The following is a 23,659-nucleotide window of genomic DNA, read 5'->3' as shown; positions in this document are numbered from 1 at the left end:
AAAGGGGTAGGAGTGGGGACCAGGCCTTGGCCACCTTTTAGTACCAACAGAGTCTACCTCAAGCCTCTCGGAGAAGAAGCCCTCCACTCCAAATGTGTTAGAGATGTACCAAAATGAGCAATGGTTTGTGTGGCTTGTTGCACAGGAAGGCTATTTACAACATTGCTGTCTTCAGCAGACACCTCTGCCTACCCAGGCCCTTCTATGCCTGAAGTCACCTCATCCTGGTGGCTGCTCTAACTGAGATGAAGCTCCACCTTGCACTCTTTCTGAAAGGAATCCCCTCCTCTTTTCTCTCCCTAGGCCCCATACAGCAGCTGTCTGACCAACCTGCTGCTGTGTCTGCCAAGTTCACAGCAAGCGCGCCCAGCATAGCAGAGCTCACACCAAGGCGGGCACACTGGCACCAAGCCAGACCCTTGCTGTTAGGAAGCCTCAATTGTCACATAATGTTAAGTGGGCTTATAAAATGCCTGGTGAAATAGCTCCCAGGGTAGATAAGCCTTCTAACAAGCAGGCATTGGGGAATTAAGCATTTTACCTGTGCAATCCTACCTCTTCTTCAAGGCCAGTGGTTCTCAACTTTCCTAATGCTGCAACCCTTTAATACAGTTCCTCATGTTGTAGTGACCCCAACCATAAAACTATTTTCGTTGCTACTTCATAACTATAATTTTGCTACTTATGAATCATAATGTAAATATATGTGTTTCCGGATGGTGTTTAGCGAATCCCTGTGAAGGGGTCATTAGGAAACCCCACCAAAGGGTCGCGACCCACAGGTTGAGAACCAGTGTTTAAGGCAAACCCCTTAAAAGGCAATGTAGGGGAGCTGGAGAGATGGCTCAGTGGTTAAGAGCACTGACTGCTCTTCCAGAGGACCTGGGTTCAATTCCCAGCACCCACATGGCAGCTCACAACTGTCTGAAGATCCAATTGCAGGGGATCTGACACCTTCACACCAATGCACATAAAATAAAGTTAAATAAACCATAAAAAATATTTTTTTTTAAAAAAAGGCAACGTAGGAATATCTTCTTGTAATTCCCCAAACACCTAGCACCGAGCTAAAAACTATCACATCCATGACCATTTCTCAGCCACCGCTTCAGAGTGGCATGTGTTATAATATACACAGTGATAGCCTTCCTGTGTTGGGAAGTCACACAGCACATCTTAAAAGAATTGCCACCAACCACTGGACAAATGAAATCACCCAGCTAGCAAGAGATTTCTCTGGAATCCAGATCTCAGGGATACCCCTGGGGCTCTTTCCACATCCATCCAAAGCTTGTTGCATAAAAGAGTAAGCGGAAACACATCTCCCTGACACCATCCCTTTCTGCTCCCCACACCCCAGCATCATGGCTTTAGGTCACCAGACTCCTGAGGAGACAATGATTAGGTTTCTGACTTTAACTCATGATCTATGACGTCTGCCACCAGGGAGGCAGTCTTCAGTGGCAGCTTTCCCAGGAAAACTGATTAGTGCAAACCTCACTGCTTAAAAATGGGGGTCTTTATTTTTAAAAAGAACAACAAAAACATCAAAACAAAAACATGAGCAGGCAACCTCAATTGGAAAACTTTTCCAAGACAATTTGTAAGACAGATTGCCTTTCAGTCTTCTCGAGGAGCAAGCACAAGAACGGTGTCACGGAAAGGCTGCTTTGCCTTTGCGAGTTTCCTTGCTCAGTCTCCGGTGAGCAGTGTTTGCAGCTACTGGGAGCTCCAGCAAAGCAACGGGCCTCACTGGGAAGCTACTCTACCGTTTCTCCAAATGAAGAGCTGCTTTTGGAAAATTTCCGCAGCAAAACGACTTAAAAGGCCTGGAAACTGGCTTTAAAAATTAACAGGTCTACTGATAGTTTCTCATAAAATGCCAAGGTTAAATAAAACAAGTCAATCCCTTCACTGGGGGCGGGGTGGGGGGGCAGACACTCTCTTCCTGCAAAAGGGCAAAGTCTTGATGTCTGTCTCAACCGTGTGTGTGTGTGTGTGTGTGTGTGTGTGTGTGTGTGTGCGCGCGCGCGCGTGTGTGTGTGGAAGTCATCCAGCTCCACTTAATAGCCACATGGGCTATTTGTCCCTGAAGTACCAAATCCACATTCCAGAACAGAGGGCACGTCATCTTCATTTTGGGCAAAGGGCCCACATTCATTTCAGACTCACTGAACAAACCCCAAAGTTCACATGCTCTATGCTAAAAGCCATTAGTCTAACAGGCACTGGATTTGTTATGCACAAGTACTTCTCCCAAAGCTGGCAAATCTAGCTCCTTTGCAATAAGGAGACTCTCCCAGCAATTTCCCAGATAGGAGCAAGTGGCAGCTCCACGCTCCAGAAGAGGAATTTAAATACAGTAAGCACCTCCCTTTCAAAAAAGGAGAGAAGCCACTTTACATTTTGCCAGACAAAACCCTGTCCACAGGAGGTCCCTTTCCACAGTGAGGTTGCAGAGGTGTTAGAGAGACCCCAGTTGGGAGGAGATAAAGGGCCATTTGGGCACACACACCCCCTACGTAGACAGGAGGTTTTTTCCTAAGTGTCTCCCTACCTGAATGATAATGTCTCAGGATCAGATTTCACCTTTTGTCAAGGACTAGGGTGAGAAACAGTAAAAACTGCTGCCAGAATCTTAGAAACAGCAAGCCTTCAGCTTACAGGAAGGGGAGGGGGTGCCATCCCTCATCCTGCCCTAGAGGTGGGGTGAAGGTGGCAAAGGCCGCCTAATCCCGAAAGCAAAATTTCAAATTGCCACACATGAAATCCCTTTTGCTAAAAGAGGATCCTCTGTGGGGAAACACAATTCTGTGTCTAAATTAACGCATTCACCAATGCAAAGCAAATCTGGAAGTCTTTCCTTGCCTCCAAAAGCCCTTCTGGTCAGGAACCAGAAAATGCACATGGAAGAAATTAAAACTGAGCCTAAATGTAAAAAAGGTGACAGGAAGTAACCAGAGATGCACTTTCAAAGAGTAGCTGTTATGGTGGAAATAAAGAAAATCCCACTCCATTGAATGTCAGGCCCGGGTTTCTGCAAGTAAGTGAAAATTTACCTCCCAGCAATTATCACACCACCTTAGAAAAGCCAGCGTGGAGAAGAGCTGTGGAACTTGCTTTAAGCAAACTGCAACCTTTTAGGGGGCCAGGGAGGGAGGAGGTTTTAAAAAGAAAGCCGTCAGAAACCTGAATCCCAAAGAGACGCAAAAACACCTCGCCCGTGGGAGGTGGAATGGTCAGTCTAGGTTAGAAATCAGAAACCTATTGAGACCACATTCCTGAAAACTTCGGTCTTTCGAAGACCAATCCCGACACCATTACTGCAGAAATGCAGAGTCCACAGAACTAGTCTGTTTCGCTGGTTTCGTACTCAGAATGTCATCTCATCAGTTCTTAAAGGAGTGGGCCTTCTCCGCCAAGATGAGAATAACGGCGCGATAGGATCTCCAGGTGGTTGCTGTCTAGCAATTTTTACAACTGTGGGTTATTAGTAGCATTGTCAGAAATCCTTATCAGCCGAAGGCAATTAATCTACAACCTTGGAAAGGCCGAACCGGTAAACACGCTGGGAAAAATGGAAGCCCTTCACCTTGTCCTTCCCCCTCCCAGCAAAGGCACACACAAACCAAAAATTACACAGCAGACAGCACGCGACCGAGGGCCGCAAGAACGGTAAGCAACAAAAAGAGTCCCCACAGGGACTGGAGCTGGGGATCTTCCAGGCCAGCCCGTCCCCTCCCCCAAAGCGGCGGGGTAGGGAGTGCAAACCCCGGCTGCTAGGCAGCCCGGACCCTGGCCGTCCTGCGGCTCGGCGGACGCTCTGCCTTCCCTCCCTGGCCAACTCCTGCACCAGGGACCTCTAGGACGCTGGAAGGTTTCTAGGGGGGCGGAGTGGTGGGGCCTTGGAGAATGCCTGGAGTCGGGCGGGACGCTCTGCCCTGGGATGGGGACACAAAGAGGGAAAAGGAGTTTGCAGGAATGCCGGGTGAAAACAAATCTGCGAAGGGAGAGAGTGCAAACTGGGGAAGGAGCTGCGGGTAGAGCGGAGAATCCCTTGCCTACATAATGGGGCCAGGGCTACGGAGTGGGGGCTGTGCTAGGCAAAGTGGGTGAGCTCTGCAGAGGAGGGCAGCGGTAGATGAGTACACGGGACAGAGAGGATTCGATGTGAAGGAGTGCAAGAGACGAAGGGTCCCGCAGCCTGCAAGAGAACTCATTGCAGCCCAGAGGCTCAGTGCAGCCGGAGAGCGCTGCAAGTGGGGCGGCGCAAGAGGGTCCCTTACCTGCATGGTGACCACCCCCAGCTCCTCGGCCGCCAGCCTCCGCATCTGACTCGCCAACACTTGTGCCTCGTCCAGGATGGAGAAATCGGCGTCGGCCACGGCTCCCAGGATCCAGCATGCCACTACGCAGAGCAGCCAGACGGGTGGCCGCGGGGCCCCAGACCAGTCAGGGCAGCGGGGACAGCGGCGGACCAGAGCAGTCGGCCTCACGGTCTCCTCTTCCTTGGGCTCGCGGGCCATGCCGCCTCCGGCCACTCCCCGCCGACCGGCTCCAGGCGCTGGCCGTGGGAGGCGCAGCCCGCCAAACTTTCCCGTCTCCTGCGCTCCCGGCTCCGCGGCGCGGCGGCGGTGGCTGGCAAACTTAGGGGGCGCCCGGCTGCAGCGCGGGCGCGCGGGCGGCCACCATCGCCCGGCGGCGGCGGCTCCGAGACCGCGTCGCCCACAGGCCGGGCCGGCTGGGAGCACAGGCTGAGCAGCGCCGCCTTCGCTTCCCCGAGTCTCGGCGCAGCCGGGAGAAGGCGGCGGCGCCACCAGTGCTTGCGCGAAGGCGCGGCAGGGGCGGACTCCGGGCGAGGAAGGAGAGGGAGGTTTAAAAGATCCAAGTGAGAGAAGAGAAAGGAAAGAAAGCAGCGGGGGGAAAGGGAGGTGTCTGGTGCCACCACGCTGCGCTCCGACTCCGTACACTTCCCGGCTCTGCTGCCGCCGCGGCTGCGGTGATTTATGGAAAGAGGAGGGAGGCGGGGAAAGTCCCGCGCCCGCCCCTCCTCTCCCTCGCAAGCACGGGGCGACGCCCTGGGACGCTGGGGGCCCGGGACGCTGGGGACCTGGCTTCCACAGGACCCGCCTGACCTGGGAAGAAGACTACTGGGACCTTCTCATGGCTGGTCAGGCATTCTTTTGCCATTCTCCCCACCTCGGCCCACTCAGGCGATCTCTGGTCTCACGCGTTACAGGTTCCACCCACCCACCACCCAAAGTCCCTTTTAAGTTCGAGAACTGTGACTTTCCGCCTGACAGAGATCTGGGAAGGAGGCAACTGCCTTTTGAGCCTAACTCTCTCTCCTCGATGTTATTAGTAACAATAGCTCGACCTCGTGGGCGCAGCGGACTTGGTTTGTAACCAGCTATTGTGTGCCCAGCACCGTACTCTGAGGTCTACCTTCAGTCTGTGTGACTCATTATCCTTTAATCTCAGGACATCCGTAGGAGATAGTATCTTAATACCGAATTTTAGGTAACAAACACTGAGGCTTAGGGAATTGCAACAAATAGCTGAAGGTCACCCAGAGATGAGCGACGACCCAGAGTTTAAGTGCAAGTATTACTTTCAGGCCTTTGCTCTGACCTCCCACAGGGTTCTGTCTGTCTCTCTATGGAAATCCCTCTGACTCCATTACAAGCAAAAATAAAAACGAAAAGAAAGCAGAAGCAGAGTCCTTAGCACTCACCTGCCTTCCTAAATATGGCTAGGCACGGCTAACTTTCCTGTTGCTCCTGCCTCCTAAATGCGGCTCTCTGAGAACCATCGTATGGAAACAAGTGGGTGGCATTGTGTGTGCTGGAGGGCTGATCCAAGTGTCTGTGTGTAAAGCATCCATTGTCTTTTTCACAGACTGAATTTGCTCCTAGGGTTCTAGAAATTAGAGCCATGGGTAGGCAGATATGGTGGTTTAAATGAGAATGCCCCCCCATGCTCCTATGTTTGAATACTTGGTCCCCAATTCTATCAACTATTTGGAAACGATTAGAAGGTGTAGCCTTGTTGGAGGAGGTGAAGCCATTCCCAGTTCTCTCTCTGTATCTCTCTCTCTCTGTGTATCTCTCTCTCTGTGTATCTCTCTCTCTGTGTCTCTCTCTCTCTCTCTCTCTCTCTCTCTCTCTCTCTCTCTCTCTCTCTCTCTCTGCCTCAAGCTTGTGTCTCAAGATGTGAGCTCTTGGCTACTGATCCAGCGCCAGGCTCTCCACCACTACTCTAACTCTCTGGAACTATGAGCCCCCAATTAAATGTTTTCTTTTCTAAGTTGTCTTGGTCATGGTGTCTTATCTCAGCAATGGAAAAGTAACAGACAGCCGGTTATAGGACTTGCCTAGGACTAACTACCAGAGGCAATGCAGGAAAAAGAGATCATATTTAGTGTTTGTTTTACTTGATGGTAACATCTTCCAGCTTCTCTTTGGTTATAAAAACTCAGTATTAAGAACTGACCTTCTGGGCTAAAGAGAGAACTCAGTAAGTTGTCTCCTAGGTGCAAGCATGAGGACCCCAGTTTAGATGTTCAGTACCCAAGCAAAAACCAGGTGTTGTGGTGTTTCTTTGTAACAAGGTGTGGTGAGGGGATGGCAGAGATAGGTGGATCCAGCATAGCCAATCAACTCTGGGCTCAGGGAGAGACCCTGTTACAAAAAATTAAGTGGAGAGTTGATGTGGGATTCCCCTCTGTATGCTGTGAATACCACTGGTTAATAGAAACTGTCTTAGGCCTGTGATAGGGTCGAATTGAGCTAGGCAGGGAAAACTAAACTGAATGCTGGGAGAAAGGAGGCAGAGTCAAGGAGAAGCCATGGAGCCACCACCAGAGACAGACATGTTGACACTTTGCTGGTAAGCCACGGCCACGTGGCAATACACGGATTAATGGAGATGGGTTAAATTAAGATATGAGTTAACCAGAAATACACCTAAGCTATTGACCAAACAATATTGCAAATAATATGGTTTCTGTGTGATTATTTCAGGAAACAAACAAGTGGCCTCCTACAACGTAGAGATATTGAGGACAGCACCCAAGGGCAACCTCTAGTGTCCTCTACCCCTTTTACCACCTCCCTCGAGCACAAGAATACATATGTGGGTGACTTCTCTTAGAAGCACCCTTAGACCCATCTTACCTCACTGGAATCAGTTCTCTAACTCCAAATCCCCCAATTTGTATGGTTTTTGTCATTTTAGCATATACTTTCATTATGTGGCTGTCATGATAGTCACCTCCCAGTCTTGGCAAGACCATCACTTACTGTGATATTTATGATGCTTGTTTTACTAGGGTGGGCTTCTTGAGTGCAGGATCCTGTCCCCTCTATACCATCTACATAGACACATAGTATGTTCTGGGACCTGGGGTCAAGGGGCTGTGTGTTTTAAGCTGCTGTTGAGTCCTGGGATATGCATATTACACTCTCATCCCTGCGAGTCTTAGGTACCAGTGCTAGTTACAAGGAAGCTACAGAGAGGATGACTTTTGTTCTCTTAAGTTCTAACATTTAGCTCAGTAGGTTAGCAAGATGCAGGAAAGAACGTGAGACTGTTCTTATCTAAGCAGCAGGAGAAACCCAATAGTTATTTGCTCAAGGTAAAAAAAAAGTTTTAAATGGAAGTGTCAGGTGCACCCTAAGTCTCAGGTCTTCAAATATCAAATCTGTTTCTAAACTCGTAATTTGATGGCAGAGAGAACATGCGTGTATACACATTGTCTTCATTGCATGTCTAGTGCTGCAATGAACTCCACAATCCGAAGCAATCTGAAGAGGAAAGGATTTATGTGGCTTCCATATCTAAAGTCACAGTCCATTGTGGTAAGCCAAGACAGGAACCGAGAGGCAGAAACCAAAGCAGAAGCCATAAAGGCGAGCTGCTTACTTGTTTGTTCCCCATGGTATCCTCAGTTTGCTTTTTTAGGGGAGGGAGTTTTGAGACAGGGTTTCTCTGTGTAGCTTTGGCTGTCCTATAACTCACTGTAGACCAGGCTAGCCTCAAACTTATAGAGATCACCCGTCTCTGCCTCCCAAATGTTGGGATTAAAGGTGTATGCCACCACTGCTCAGCTTAGCTTGCTTTTCTTAATGTGTTTATTTATTTGTTTTTGTGTATTATGTGCATTGGTATTTTGCCGTGGGTGTCCGGACCCCTGGAACTGGAGTTACAGACAGTTGTGAGCTGCCACATGAGTGTTGGGAATTGAACCTGGATCTTCTGGAAGAGCACCCAGTGCCCTTAACCACTGAGCCAGCCCTTAGTTTGTTTTGAATATACCGTAGGGCCACCTTCCCAGGGGTAGCCCCGCTCCTTCCTTATCAATCAATCATTAATCAAAGAAACACCTCCATAGACTTGTCTGCAGGCCAGTCTAATGAAGGCATTTTTCTTTGAAAATTCTTTTTCGATTAAGATTTCCTCTTCCCAGGAGCATTTAGGTTTGTGACACATTGACAATAGACAAATCAAAAACAAACCAGTACACATACATATCCATCAAAGTGTATCACTTAATAAGCAACTGCTCCTCGATGTTTTCAGTCTTTATTAGAGAAGTCATTTATGTATTGACCCCACATCAGCCTTAAGAATCATTTTCTGACAAGGCAACAGATTAGAACAAGATGGGCAGGTGACATCAAGGTAGTCAGTCAATGACATCTGTAGCAAAATGTTTGTTGGAACAAATCTTTATTCTCAAACATTTTGTTATGATATGCCAGGAGGGGGCCAGGTGTGGTGGCATGTCATATACCTTTAATTCTACTACTCCAGGAACAGATAGCAGTAATCTGCATAGCAAGACCTTGCATCAAAACTACTACAACCGCAGCAATGATGGGGGCGGGGCATGGTAACCATCATTTCCTATATATGTATATAAAATATCAGAGAACACATAGTTGTATGTATGAACGTACAATGCAGGTATGGGTGACACTAGATCACAGATATGCATCTCTGTACATTTTTATATGTGTATATTTAGTCATACAATATATACATGTATTGTGTGTGTATGTGATATGTGTGAATGCACCTCTATATATCAAGTGTATGAATCAAAACATGGATTTGAATCCCAAGGGCTATTTTTACTACACAAGTCACCCGTGCAAAGCATAATTTCTCTGAGCCTGTGTTTCTGTATCTACACAATGTAAACTGTACAACCTAGAGTTTCTGTGTTCAGGCACATGTGGTCCCATAGCACAGCCCATAGGAGATGTGAGGGAGGAAATAGCACAGGTAAGCTCAGAAAGGCAACTGGAAGGAAGCACGAGGGAAATGCACAGAATCCGTGTCCTGACGGAACACCACCCCAATCCCGATTAACCTCAGGATGTTGTTGTTTCAGATTCGGGGGAGATGTTCTTCCCTTCCGTCCTGCTGTAACACGAAGGATCAAAGTCCTTTCGTTCCATCTCTACAAAGAAGATACCGTTAGCTGTGTAGCTGTTTTAAATAATGAAAAAGAAAGAAAAAGATATAAGAGGGCCATACCTGTTTGGAGAAGAATGTAGATCCCCGTGGGCTTTGTCTGGTGGCTTTATCTCCTCTCCAGAGGGTCCCAGTAGTGTTTACTCGTCACCAGGTTGGAACTGCTTCACCACCTCTCCAGAGCAATAACAGGCAACATGCTACTTCATGCGTGTCCGCCAGCAAACATTTTTTCTCATTGTTTCTCCAAGTGTGCATGATTAGCCACCTGCCAGGAATTGTGACTGCCTTGCTTACTGTGACAGAGCCCAGGAGAGGTTCATACACAGAGCCAAACCCCAGGAAATGTTACCCCCAAGATATTACCCCTCCCAAAAAAAGGAAGAAAATATGAGAAAAGGTTATGGAAGGTGGGAAGACAGGAATGTGGCTGGGTTGGTTTAGTACTTGCCTAACATAGCTGAAGCTCTGGACTCAAGCCCAGTACCACATAAACTGGGCATGGCGGGGCCACATGCTTGTGACCCCAGCGAGGTAGAGCAGGATGATTTGAGGTTCACCCTAAAATATGTGATTTCTAGCCCAGCCGAGGCTGGGAGAAATCCTGCCTCAAATTAAGTAAAAAGAAGGAGTGAAAGAACAAGGGAATGAGGAGAGGGAGGAGCAAGAAGCTTCACCTACAGTTCTATCCTTAGAGGGAAACTGATAGAACCAGAAGTTCTCATCCAGCTGGCCCCTCATCTGTACTGAGGAGGTGCAAAGCCATTTCTTGGAGCTCATTGGCCAGGAGGCTCCCTCCAAAGACCTCTGCTGAACTCTCATGGGAATCACTTGTTCAGATTTCCACAAATGAGATGCGGCATCTCCAAGTCACCACGAGTCCCCTTTGCATGTGCTAAGGTTACAGTGAGGCCTCACATTCAAAACAATACCTGGCCACAACGGCATTGAGCGGCAAACTCATGAAACAGAACTGAGTCTCCAAGCATAGAAGTGAGTGCTTGCTTCTTAAGATCTACATGGCAGCAGATCTCAGCAAGTGTGGCTCACTGTGCAGAAGAAACACTTAATCTTGGAGCATAGACATTCCTCGCTTTCTATTGGATGGCAAAATCATCTGTCTAGGGACCAGTAAAGATGGAGCAGTGGTGGCAGGCAGGAGCGTCTGAGGTCCCACCATGGCAAACAGCATATCATTTGTGAGCACTTAATATGCATCCTCTGCCCTATCATTTGACATCAAAACAGAGAAAACAAGACCATCGGGGCTTTAAACAGAGGAAACTGAAGCTCCAAAGGTTTACTGACGTTGACCCAGTTTCCAGCTAGTAGGCCGCAGAGCTGAGATGGAAACTCAAGTCTCTGGGTTCTCCCTTCTCCTGCCACTCTTACTGTGTATTTCTCAGAAATAGGAAGAGAGAGGGGAGACACACACACAGAGAGAGAGAGAGAGAGAGAGAGAGAGACAGAGAGAGAGAGAGACAGAGACAGACAGACAGAGAGATAGAGACAGAGACAGACAGACAGACAGAGAGATAGAGACAGAGACAGACACACACACACAGAGACAGAGACAGACAGAGAGAGACGGACACACACACACACACAGAGATAGAGAGAGAGAATCACAGAAAGTACCTTGGAGCCTCTCTCTCTGCTATTTACTGCCTCAAATGTTCCGTTTTTGAAAGCCTGTTGTCATAACCAGAAAAGATCTAGGACTTTACCCCGTTTACAAGCCAACAAAGCCAGCTTCCCACACCTTCACGAATACTGGCCAAATACAGGAGACTCCTGGCTTAACGAGGAAGGAGTTTATTGCTCACAGCAACTGCAGGAGGCAGAGGGAGAGCCTGTAGCCTGCAAGGCTTGCTTCCCACGCCACAGTGTGAAGAGGGCCAGGTGCCACCTTCATGTCACACTGAATGAGAGAAACTTCAACCTTAGATACGGACCCCAATCTTTCTTAATGAGATGCAAACAAAAATACTCTTTACCGGAGGAGAGATTTGTAAAATACTGGACCGAAAGCCAGGTTTTCTTTTCCTTCAAAGGGAAACTACCTGTACCTGGCAAGGCTGCTGGCTGAACAGATTCAAAAGTACAATCCACAGCAAAAACAAAGTTCGATTCTTACCCCCAGGCATGCAGATCCAAGAAACTCACTGAAAAATGGTCACTTCCCATCACCTCTTCTGGTCTGTGCACAGGTAGACAAAGAGGTCTTCCCTAACCATCCGATTTGGGGGTCCTGCTTCTTATTTCCCCTTCTCTAGACATTCCGTCCCACCAGATTTCTGTTGTTTCTGTACTAATTAACCCAGTGAGAATTTGGCTCCTTCGTTTGCAAATGTTCTGAAAAGGCAAGGAATTTAGCGGACTTTGTCAACTCATTCTCAGTACCTAACACAGTACCTGGAACACAGTACATCTTCAGAAATTAATTGTCAAGTTAATGAAGAGGTGTGGAAAGGCCTAGAGAAGCTACTAGGAACCTGGTACCGTGGAAAGGGGGTTTACTCTACCTTAGAAGGAAGACTACAGAAGGCTTTCAAGAAGACTTGGCAACAGAAGAACCAAGGATAAAAGGTTGTCATGGAGAGAAGGGGTGGATGAGAAAAGAGCTAACCATCCAGTAAGAGAGAAAAACATTCTGAAAAATGTTAACAGCATACAGTGTGAAGAACGCAGCTAGAAGTTTGAGGAGTTTCTAGATGATGCTGAAGATAAAGGCTCACCGCTTCCTCAGGAGCTGCTGAAGGACTTTAAGTGGGAAGTGACATTTTCACAGTTTCACTGTAGTTCCCCACAGATGGATTTAAGACAAGGACTCTTTTCCTGACAGATTCATTGTCTGAACTGAGTAGCAGCTCAAATGTATACAAATATTTTTTAAAGGCTAATATATTTAAATTTGTGGTCCCCAGTTGGTGGAACTCTTTGGAAAGGATGTAGAAGGTGTGGCCTTGTTGGAGGAGATGTGTTGTTGAGGGTCAGCTTTGAATTTTCAAAAGCCCACCATCCTCTGCCCCTTTTCCCCTCCTCCCCATGGGCCCTCTGCCTCTTGCTGGTGGGTGAGACTTGAGGTCTCAGCTACCGCTTGGCTTCTTCCTGCCATGCCTTCACTGCGTGTCTCTTCATTCTATGATCACAGACTCTAACCCTCTGGAACCATAAACCCAATTAAATACTTTTTTTCATAAGTTGCCTTGATCGTGGTGTCTTATCACAGCAACAGAAAGCAATTAACACAAAATCAAAATTTCTACATCAAAATATAAAGTAGGTTTTTGCTTAAAATAAAACATAGCCAGTCACCCCCTCCCCCGCAAAGTTTAAAAACATGGGCATGGTAGCACATGCCTTTAATTGCAGCCCAGCACTTGCTAGGCAGAGACTGGCTGATCTCTGTGAGTTTAAGGCCATCCTGGTCTACATAGGGAGTTCCAGAACAACCACGGCTTCATAGTGAGACCCTTCTCAAAATAGATAGATAGATAGATAGATAGATAGATAGATAGATAGATAGATACAGACAGACAAATAAATAGACCATATTCAGAGTTATAGCCAGAATCCTCATGTTCATGTAATAAATATTAATACTAATAACCTAATCATGACTTAGAGCCAGAGAGGTTCTATATTAGTCACTTTTCTGTGGTTATGATAAAACTCTGATCAAAAGCAACTTAAGGTAGAAACTTCATGTTGTCTGACAGTTTCAGACAGCTGTAGTATTTTTTATTTATTTTAAATATTTATTTATTTATTTATTTATTTATTTTGATTTTTGAGACACGGTTTCTCCATAGCTTTTTTGGTTCCTGTCCTGGAACTAGACCAGGCTGGCCTCGAACTCACAGAGATCGGCCTGCCTCTGCCTCCTGAGTGCTGGGATTAAAGGCGTGCACCACCACCGCCCGGCTTTAATTTATTTTATAGAGGCAGGATATTCATGTAGCCCTGGCTGTCTTGGAACTCACTATGTTGGTCACACTGGCCTCAAACTCGCAGAGATCCACCTGTCTTGGCCTCCCAAGTGCTGGAACTGAAGGCAGACATGACCATGCCTGAATGACTGTGGTTCTAAATGGTGGGGAAATCATGGCAGCAGGCAGCAGATGCAGGAAGCTGCGAGATCACTTCTCACCTGTAATGAAAAGTAGAGACAGCAAGCAGAAAGCAGGGTAAGTTATAAACCCTGAAAACCCACCCCCAGGTACACTCCTTCAACAAGGCTGGACTTTTTTTTGAGGTTGGATATTTATTCAGTAGGTTATGGAGAGAAAAGGGAGAAGGGGAGAAGAGCAGAGAGAGAGAAGGGAAAGAGAAGGGAGAGACAGAAAGGGGAGGGGGAGAAGTGGGGAGAGGGAGATGGAAAAGAGAGAGAATTCAGGCTGGAAGCTGAAGATCAGCCTGTCTCAGCAGGGGGGAGTGGACGTGGCTTGTCTCTTAAAGAGATAGAACAGATCATTACATTCCCATCTCTTTTTTTTGTAATAAAAAGGTAGGAGGTTAGGCACCACAGGTTAAAGAAATTGGGGTGGTGGATTCTCAAAACTGCTTCCTGCTTATTTGTGGCCATCGTCTTTGGGGGGAACCTGAGAAGGCTGGGTGTTGGTCACATCCTGGCATAGCTGGTCTGTTTGTTCCTGTCTGGCATTTGTGGTACAGAACTGTCTGGTGTCTCTTACAGCTGATTAAAGTATTGGCAGTACTTATTAAAGGCTCCATAACCTCTTACAGCAGTGCCATACCAAAGACCAAAGTGTTCCAATAGATGGTGCTATTGGGGGGCATTTCTCATTCAAAATTAAGCTATCTTTCCATGGTCTTGGTGACCTCTTGACTAGATGATGAAAGGTGCATAATTATTTCCATTTCACCAATGCCTCAATGTTTTCTAAAAATGGGCAACAGAGTGATATAATGTAGACGAAAGTCTCTGTCCTGTCCAGTCCCACAGATGTTCAGTCCCAAAGGAACACACAGAGGCTTACATTAATTATAAACTGGCTGGCCTATTGTAACTAGCTCTTACAATTTAAATTAACCCATAATTCTTGTCTATGTTTTGCCATGTGACTTGGTACCTTTTCTCAGTAAGGCATTCTCATCTTGCTTTCTTTGCATCTGGCTGGTGACTGCATCTCTGCCTTTCCTCTTTCCAGAATTCTTCTGGTCTGATCACCCCGCCTATACTTCCTGCCTGGCTACTTGGCCAATCAGAGTTTTATTAAACCAATACAAGTGACAAATCTTTACAGTGCACAAAAGCATTATTCCACAGCAATAGAATTATCAGAAAATCAAGTCCAAAGAACCATAGAGGAGGGATGGCGCTATGCAGAGAAGCACAGTGCTCACTGGGTAGGGAGGCGAGACGTGGAGCACACAAAGGGGGTAAGGCCACCTGCAGGCTGCAACAGCAAAGAAGGATGAAACAGAGGAGCTCACAGTCAATGCTGTATCAGGAAATAGAGACTGTGTGTGAGATACCAGGCCTAGCATTTGGGGAGTGGGTACTCAGTTCTAGTGCAGGATGATCTTATGTGGTCTCTAAATAGCCTGTGCGGCGTCATAATGGCAGCTAGCTTCCAGCACCCTCGCTGGGTGTTGGCATTGTGCTAAGTGATTACAATGAACTTCATTTTCTCCTTGAAAAGAATCTATTACTGGATAGAAATCATCATCATTTTTCAGATTAGGAAACTGTGGTTTAGCAAGCTTGAGCTTTGCCCAGATTTTCAGTAGGAAAATATGAAATTGTCTTTAGTTAAAGCCAGGTCATCTCTCTAAATGACAGTGCCATCCTGCCTTGGGATAGCACAAACTATTGTGATAAAATCCATTTTTCCAAAAGAAGAAACAGTTATAAAAGTGAAGCCATGAGGCTACCCCCCATGTAGAGTCAGACTCAGGGACTTAACCACAAACAGCCTCAAGGATTAGAAACTGTAGTAGTCCCTTCTCATCTGAACTGGCAGCCCGCAAATAATGCCATGGATGTTTGTTACTAATAAAAAGCCTGGCCTTAGCTTAGCTTGTTACCAACTAGCTCTTATAACTTAAATTAACTCATATTTTTTAATCTATGTTCTGTCACATGGCTCATTACCTCATCTCCATACTGCATGTCTTGCTTCCCTTGAATCTTTCTGTCAAAACCCGCCTTTCTTCCCAGAGTTCTTTCTCTGCCTGGAAGCCCCGCCTATCCTCTCCTGCCTAGCCATTGGCCATTCAGCTCTTTATTACACCAATCACAGCAACAACACATCTTCACAGAGTTTGTAAATATCCTGCAACAAGAAACACTAATGGTGTAAGTTTTATGTTTTATCAATGTCACCTGGATGAGTTAAACATGAATAATAATAATTTTTATAAAGTTAATATTATTATTTGTTTTTGATACAAGGTTTCCCTGTGTAGCCCTGGCTATCCTGGAACTCACTCTGTAGACCAGGTTGGCCTTGAATTCAGAGACTTGCCTGCCTTTGCCTCCTGAGTGGAGCGCTGGGATTAAAGGCGTGCACCACCACCACCTGACTCTTGAACTTGAATTATTAACGGATGACTTAGTAGCAAGTGAGAAAACCAGATTACAGTTTTAAAGTTCTTCGCTCTGCACGCACACCAGTGACATTGCTTCACACCGGCAAACATACACCACAGGCTCACGCCCTGTCTGGTGCAGCCTACTGCTTAGTGCCCAGGCTGGACACTGAGTGACCTGCTGTAAAAACGCATAACTCCAGGTGAGGAATTTTCCACAAAGGCGACACCTCACAGGGTGCTTCCAGAACAATGTTCCTTTTGCGCTGCTGTCCCACAACGCTGGAGAATACTAGATTCTTTACTGTAAGGGCTGTATATACAGAGCATTGTACTCTGACCAGGGGTCAAGGCTTTTTTTTTTGAGTTTTTTTTTATTATTTATTTATTTATTAAAGATTTCTGTCTCTTCCCTGCCACCGCCTCCCATATCCTTCCCCCTCCCCCAATCAAGTCCCCCTCTCTCATCAGCCCGAAGAGCAGACCCGGTTCCCTGCTCTGTGGGAGTCCAAGGACCTCCCACCTCCTTCCAGGTCTAGTAAGATGAACATTCAAACAGCCTAGGCTCCCACAAAGCCATACGTGCGGTAGGATCAAAAACCCATTGCCACTGTTCTTGAGTTCTCAGTAGTCCTCATTGTCCGCTATGTTCAACGAGTCCGGTTTTATCCCAGGCTTTTTCAGACCCAGGCCAGCTGGCCTTGGTAAGTTCCCGATAGAACAACCCCATGTCTCAGTGTGTGGGTGCGCCCCTCGCGGTCCTGAGTTCCTTGCTCGTTCTCTCTCTCCTTCTGCTCCTGATTTGGACCTTGAGATAGTATATGCTCAACTATGTTCATAGCAGCACTGTTTGTAATAGCCAGAACCTGGAAACAACCTAGATGCCCTTCAATGGAAGAATGGATGAAGAAAGTATGGAATATATACATATTAGAGTACTACTCAGCAGTAAAAAACAAGGACTTCTTGAATTTTGCATGCAAATGGACGGAAAGAGAAAACACTATCCTGAGTGAGGTATCCTAGACCCAAAAAGAGGAACATGGGATGTACTCACTCATATTTGGTTTCTAGCCATAAATAAAGGACATTGAGCCTATAATTTGTGATCCTAGAGAAGCTAAATAAGAAGGTGAACCCAAAGAAAAACATATACGCATCCTCCTGGATATTAACCTTCAGCAAGCGATGAAAGGAGACAGAGACAGAGACCTACATTGGAGCACCGGGTCAAGGCTTTTTAAGTGCTTGTGTAACCTCTTGCTAACTACATTAATCTCATGAGACGGAAGCCTCTAGAACAAGCACAAAGGGCCTTCCTTACGCTGCCATTTGTCAGTCTAGTTTTCCCTGGCCTGTTTCAGGTTACCTTTGACCCCAGATTCCCAACTTCAGTATTCCTGGGTTTGGTGAGCCTAGTTAGACTCATTTCTTCAGTAAACCACCTCCTGCACATGTGGGTATCTTAATGTTGGCATCCTTACCCTTAGCCCACAGCACTGACTAGGCAGAACTGCTCCTGCCTGGCCACTCTCAAGGAAGGAGATATATAAAGGCAACCTGAGGATGTCAAAGATGCAATTGGAGTCACTTTTGAATTATCTCGTTTAATCTGAATGTCATTTCATCCCTCTAATGTTGAACAGGATGCTATGTGTTTTGTTGTTTCTGAGGATAACACAGAAAATCTTAACCATACAAGTGCTTTTGAGCCCAGATCCAGACATACTTCCTGATTTTCTTCCCTGTCCTCCCTCCAGTGTGAAGCTCCATCCTGTGCCCAGCCCAGCTCCTCCAATGTCTGGGTCTCCCCCAGATCCTCCCCTGACCTGTCTCAGCCCAGTTGCTCCACCTGACCGCTTAGGCCCTCTGAGTTTGGAAGATTCAGCTAGAATAGCTTCCCCCTTGGGAACTGGGTACGGCTGATGTGGCGTAGGCTCGGATGGCCATCACCTTTTTATTCTCTGTTGCTTGTCTCAGCCACAGCTATCTTCCTAAACTGCAGTCTCTTGCTTAAGGGGAAAACAAGTTGGTTTTTTGCCCTTCAATACCTTACTTCTAAGCGGCAAGGGGGAAATTAATACACATTTGTTGAATTAAGGAATTTATCCAGGAGTAAATGAACATATTCTAGAGAGCAGCAAGAGCAGCAAGTGTTTTCAGAGATCCGCAGTCAGTACTCACAGGGAGCAACACATGATTTATAGGTATTTTGTAGCCAGGTCCTAGGGCCAGAGACCTCTTGTTTACGTGTGCAACGGTCCTTGGAGATAAGGAAGGACCCTAGACAAGCCGTCCGCTTTCTCCTTCAGTAGATGCAGTTGTAATTCTGCTTTGATATTTCCAACTTAGAAACCTTTCCAGCTCTCCCTGGAAGTAGTACGTCAGTAAGATTAATACTAAAACCTCAAGTTCTTCACCTTTCCCCTTGAGATTGTCCTTGAGTTTTCTGCCCAGCGCTGTGAGAGCCAACCCTGTCTATCCACATGCTCTGCTTACCACTTAGCACATGGTGGGTGTTTAATTGGTGTGAAAAAAAAAGAGAGAGTAATCATAGTATGCCGGAGGTGGAAAAAATAGCCATGCAATTTTAATGAGACTATGCATTCGACTTAAATGTAATTTCTTACCGATAAAAAAACCCGTTCTGCCTCTGAAGTATTAACAACAGGATAAAAATAAGTTTATGTCATAATGAAGAAGTTCTTTAAGTTCACCGTCCTTGTTCTTTTGATCATTCATTGATCTAAGAGCCAGTGAATGAACGTGGGGGCCCACCAAGCCCTGTGCACAACTCTACGTCTATTCCAACCCTTTCAGTGTCTCTCAGTTAGCTTCCTCCAAACTTCTAGGTCATTCTTCATTGTTCCTCACTGATGGTTAGCATTGTGCTTCTCACTCCGGTCTTTTTTCCCTAAGATTTATTCTTATTTACACATATGTGCATCTGTGTATATATGTCACCTATATGAAGGTCCCCTGGAGGCTAGAGGAGAGCATGGGATCTCCTGGAGCTGGAGTTACAGGCAGTTGTCAGCCACCTGATGTGGGTGCTGGGAATCGAACTTGGTTCCCTCAAACTGCAGCAAGTGCTCTTAAGCACCAAGGCCTCTCTCCAGCCCTGGCTCTGGTCTTGCTGCTACTATGAAGAAGCTTCAGATTTAGTGCCTACTCCGGCATCAGAACAGACATAGCTAAGAGCAGCATCCTTCCACACTGCCTCTCTCTTTTACAGGTTTCCTCAGGTCTCAGCTGATGGCCACAGCCAGCAGTGTCAATGAGCTTTTCCTGTGAAACAGATGGGTCTGTGACCCCTCCGAACTCTCACCCTCATCAGTCCTTACAAAAACACCATGAAGAAGACGCTGTTAGTAGCCCCATCTTACTGATAAGACAATCGAAAGACAACGCAGGATTCACAGACCTCGTGGGGCCAGGCACCGACTTGTCATCACTGCGCAGGACTACGGAAGACTTCCCTACTGAATGAGAGGGCTCACAGTCGGTAATAACCATCGGTGGTGACAGCAGCAACGGTCATGTGGTCGAGGAACTCTGACTGTCCTTAAATACCGAGGGTTCACCCTTCAGTTTTGGTGCTGAGGACTGATCCTAGAGTCTGGCACTGGGCTTCTTAGCTGTGCCCCGAGATGCCTCTGTCTGTTCTCAACTTTTCAAGTAATGAACTTTTTTCCCCCCTCAGGTGAAATGACTGCCTCTAACAGAGAGAAAAACATTGCCTGGTCATTTGCAGTTTGGATAGCCATGTAACTAACATCTATCTGAAGGATGAAACAGAAGTAGGCAGTTACTAGAAACTTTCCTTATGACGGTGGATTTGAATTTCTGACACACACACACACACACACATATATATTCGAATCAATTTTTTATGGAGAAATGTTTTTGGTACATGGCTTGCTCAGGTATCTTCTACTTAATTCCATTTTCTGGAAATTATCTCCAATTATGGCTTTATAATACCTTAGTGAGTTATAAGCCACTGCTCAAAATGTATTGCTTGTTCAAACTGCATCTAGCGCCTTTCTTCTTTCTTTGTTCACTCCCCCATCCCATACCTTGAAGCACAGGGGCACCCATTCTGGTCCATGGGCTCAAAAGCACAAACAAAGAGTATAGAGGGGATGACACCAGGGGCTCTGACAGGCCCAAGGCTGGGGTCTTCTGTCTGGGATCCTTATGTGGCAGAGACACAAATCTGTATCTTATTTAAGAGACTGTGGTGGTTTGAACGAGAATGGTCTTCTTTGGTTCATAGTTGGTGAAACTGTTTGGGAAGGATTAGGGGGTGTGGCCTTATTGGAGAATGTGTGTCACTGGGCGTGAACTTTAAGGTTTCAAAAGCCCATGCCATGTCTAGTTAGCTCTCTGTCCCTACACTTCCATCTCTAGAATGAGCTCTCAGCTACTACTGCCAGCACCATGCTTACCTGTGTGTTGCCAAGCTTCCTCCCATGACAGTCATGGTCTCTAACCTAAAACTGTAAGCCCCATATAAACTCTTCCTTCTATGAGTTGCCTTCCTTGGTCATGGCATTTGATCACAGAAATAGACAAGTAGCTAAGACAGCCATTGTTATTTTAAATTTCCTGTGACTCATGGCCAAAATGAATTCTTGCCGATGGTGATGGTGAGTTGTGTGGTTCTGAGGTCTATTTCTATATTCTGTTGCTTTTCTTTTCTTTTCTTTTCTTTTCTTTTCTTTTCTTTGTGTGTGTGTGTGTGTGTGTGTGTGTGTGTGTGTGTGTGTGTAGTACAGGTGTCTGTGTCTATGCATTGAGAGACCAGAGGATGAAATCACATGTTTTCCTATATCTCTCTATACATTTTCTGTTGTTTTTGTTGTTGTTGGGGGAAGGCATTGTATGAACAGGGTGACTCACTGAGCTTGAATCTCACTGTTTCTGCTATCCTAGCTAAGCAGTCTGTGTCTGGGATCTACCCATCTTCATCCCCAAACACAACTTGAGGGTTACAGGCATCACAGCCATGCACAGCTTGGGGTACTGGGAGAGAGGAGACAAAGTGTGCCCTGGGGGCTTCCCCTTTGTCTCTACTGTAGTTGGCACCTGCTCAGCACTGAAGTGTTTCCAGGTGTTGTTGGATGTGTTCTCCTTAAGCCAAAAGAGTCCAGCTCATCTCTGTCATACCCTCCTCTCTCCTGGGGTTAGTAGTCACTGCTGTTGAAATCTGGATTTCCTCTCTATATTTTTATGGCTTTCTATTCCTCTAGATCCCGTCCTGTTCATTGAATTTCTCCAATATGAAATACTTGAAAATAGATGGAATTGTTCTGGTCAGACCCTGGCTCATATCAGGTAAACATTCTCACAACCTCTTCACAACATAAGGTGGCCAGGATTCATTTTCCCCTATCTCCTTAGACATGATAAAGCTGAGGCCCAGAAAAGTGGTATGGCCTGCCAAGATCACGTGGCAAGTGAAGCAACCAACTGCCCAACCTTTACCCACATAACTAACTTTAAAGGACAATGACCTCTTTTGTATCTTCCTGTCAAAGAGTAATGACTTTATCATGCCCACTTCTAAAGGTTTAGACACAAAAACCCCTCACATGAGGTGACTCCATGCTACCTACTTAGATGTCTTCCATCTTTAAGACACCTCCCCAAAGCAGACTGATGTTCCTTAGATTCCATCTGCCTTGGGAAGGGGGACCTTCCTCAAGGTCCCTTCCCACTCTGGGCTAGGAGACTCCTTCAACATCCTTCACAGCTAAATCTTAGTTATTATTTAAGGACCACATTTACTCATTCATAAAATGTTTACTGAGTGCGTAGTATGTGCCCGGGGGCAGGGTCTGGCGCACAGACAACATGAATGAGAACCTGTTCTTGAACTCAAAGAGCTTATTGTCTGGGAGGGGAGACAGGTATATAAAATAATGAAAGCAGACATGCAAGAAACGCTTTCATGAGATCCAGGAGCTTTGAAGTACAGTGAAGAGGCAGGTTTGGGAGCTGGGTCTTGAAGAGTAACTAGGAGTTTGGCAGGTGAAAGGGGTTGGCAGAAGACTTCAGACTGAAGGAAGAGGTTCACACAGTAGATCGATGACACAAAGCCTTGGGCTTATCAAGTGCGGGATCCAGCTTACACCAGGAATGAGTCTTGGAACTTTTTTATTTACACAAATATTTGCCTATTTTTTTTATCTGTTCATAAGCATACTTAATTACATTTCTGTGTTTTATTGATTTTCACTCTTTGAGACCATGTCTCACTATGTAGCTTAGGCTAGCCTCAAATTCATGATCCTTTTGCTTTAGCTTCACAAGTGCTAGGGTTTCAGGTGTGGGCCACCATGCCTAGCCATACCTATATCTTATAAAGACACTGTATCTGCTGTATAAATATACACAGATCTATATACATATAATGTCATACGTGTTCTATGTGTGAACATGAGAACATGCATGTCTCCTTCATTTTTTTCTATTTTTGATATTATATTAAACTAGCCCACTAAATAAAAGAAGAAAAAGATAAACAGAAAGCAAGGAAATCAAACTCCCCAGATCACATTTGGAACCTGAGACTGTGTAATAGCATACACCTAGGGGGAAATGATTGAAAAATGAGTCACAGGCACATAGCTCTCTGTACATGGACATTCCTTCACCAAGAAAAGCCTAAATGGACCTTGAAGGCTCAAGTTCCTTTCTGGAAAGCCATTAAAGAACATTTCCCATACTAGTTAGTGTTTTGACTGAGAGCTGAGGGTAATAGGGCTGGAGAGATGGCTCAACCATTAAAGGCTAGGCTAACATCCAAAAAAAAATGGGTAATAAAGGTGATTTTCGCATCTATCAGTTTGCGGAATGACCACTGGGGCAGAACCCCTTTCACTCCAGGCGGGAGTACTCGGTGAGGAAAAAGGAATCAGTTTCCTAGCATGCTGTTCAGGGTTCTCAGGAAGCCCAAGCTCATGCAAGTGCATTGCGGCATCCCTCCCTTTCTGTAAGGCTGTTGCTCTGTCTCAGAGGATTGTAGGACTCCATCCTCTGGATAGGAAGAGTTTGTTGCCCTCTTGAATTGTCATTGTCAGTAGCTGGTATTGCTTGCAGGAGACCTGCACAAGATTGGGCTCGTTAACTTTCCATCATGAGAAGGGGAGGGCTCACAAGGCCTCCACCCTAGCCCAGTGTTTAGACAGTTAATGGTTGCTAGGTGTGAATGGCATACAAGGCACCCGTCAAGATTTGTGAGCAGTTAATGGATGCTGGGAGAAATTCTTTTCTTCAGTGGTACAGTCACTCATAAGCTGCTCATGTTTTTATAGGTAATCCCCACCCCCCCAGTCATACTGCGGTAGGAAATTCTACAGCCACTAGCCTTTAAGTTACCGGCCCACTTGGGCATGGCCTCTTATACTATAAATGCCCATATAAAGCATGCGGTCCCTCTCTCTTCCTGCAGCTGGATTCAGTTCCTGTTCCCCGTTCATGCATTGTGATATGTGAGTTTACTTCTAAATAAAAAACCCTTTATTATACTCAATTCAGAGCTAGTGTAAAATTTCTTTTTAGCATCCACATTTATCGTACTTCTCTACGTAACCCCAGCTAAACTCATTGGTTC

General features: G+C 46.1%; 1 protein-coding gene across 1 annotated transcript in view; it reads right to left on the bottom strand.

Annotated features, from left to right (window-relative positions):
- Positions 1-4,983, bottom strand: part of Cachd1 (cache domain containing 1) — a 234,953-nt gene extending 229,970 nt beyond the window's left edge. Inside the window, exon 1 of the mRNA XM_075945092.1 lies at positions 4,287-4,983. Within this exon, the coding sequence (XP_075801207.1) occupies positions 4,287-4,526 (240 nt within the window). The 5' untranslated portion in view covers positions 4,527-4,983. The remainder of the gene's footprint in view (positions 1-4,286) is intronic.
- Between the last annotated feature and the right edge of the window lie 18,676 nt (positions 4,984-23,659).

This window comes from Microtus pennsylvanicus, chromosome 13 (genome assembly GCF_037038515.1).
Source record: "Microtus pennsylvanicus isolate mMicPen1 chromosome 13, mMicPen1.hap1, whole genome shotgun sequence".
NCBI classification, from domain to species: domain Eukaryota; kingdom Metazoa; phylum Chordata; class Mammalia; order Rodentia; family Cricetidae; genus Microtus; species Microtus pennsylvanicus.
The sequence above is the reverse complement of the archived record's forward strand: the minus strand, read 5'-3'. Positions and strand labels throughout refer to the sequence as shown.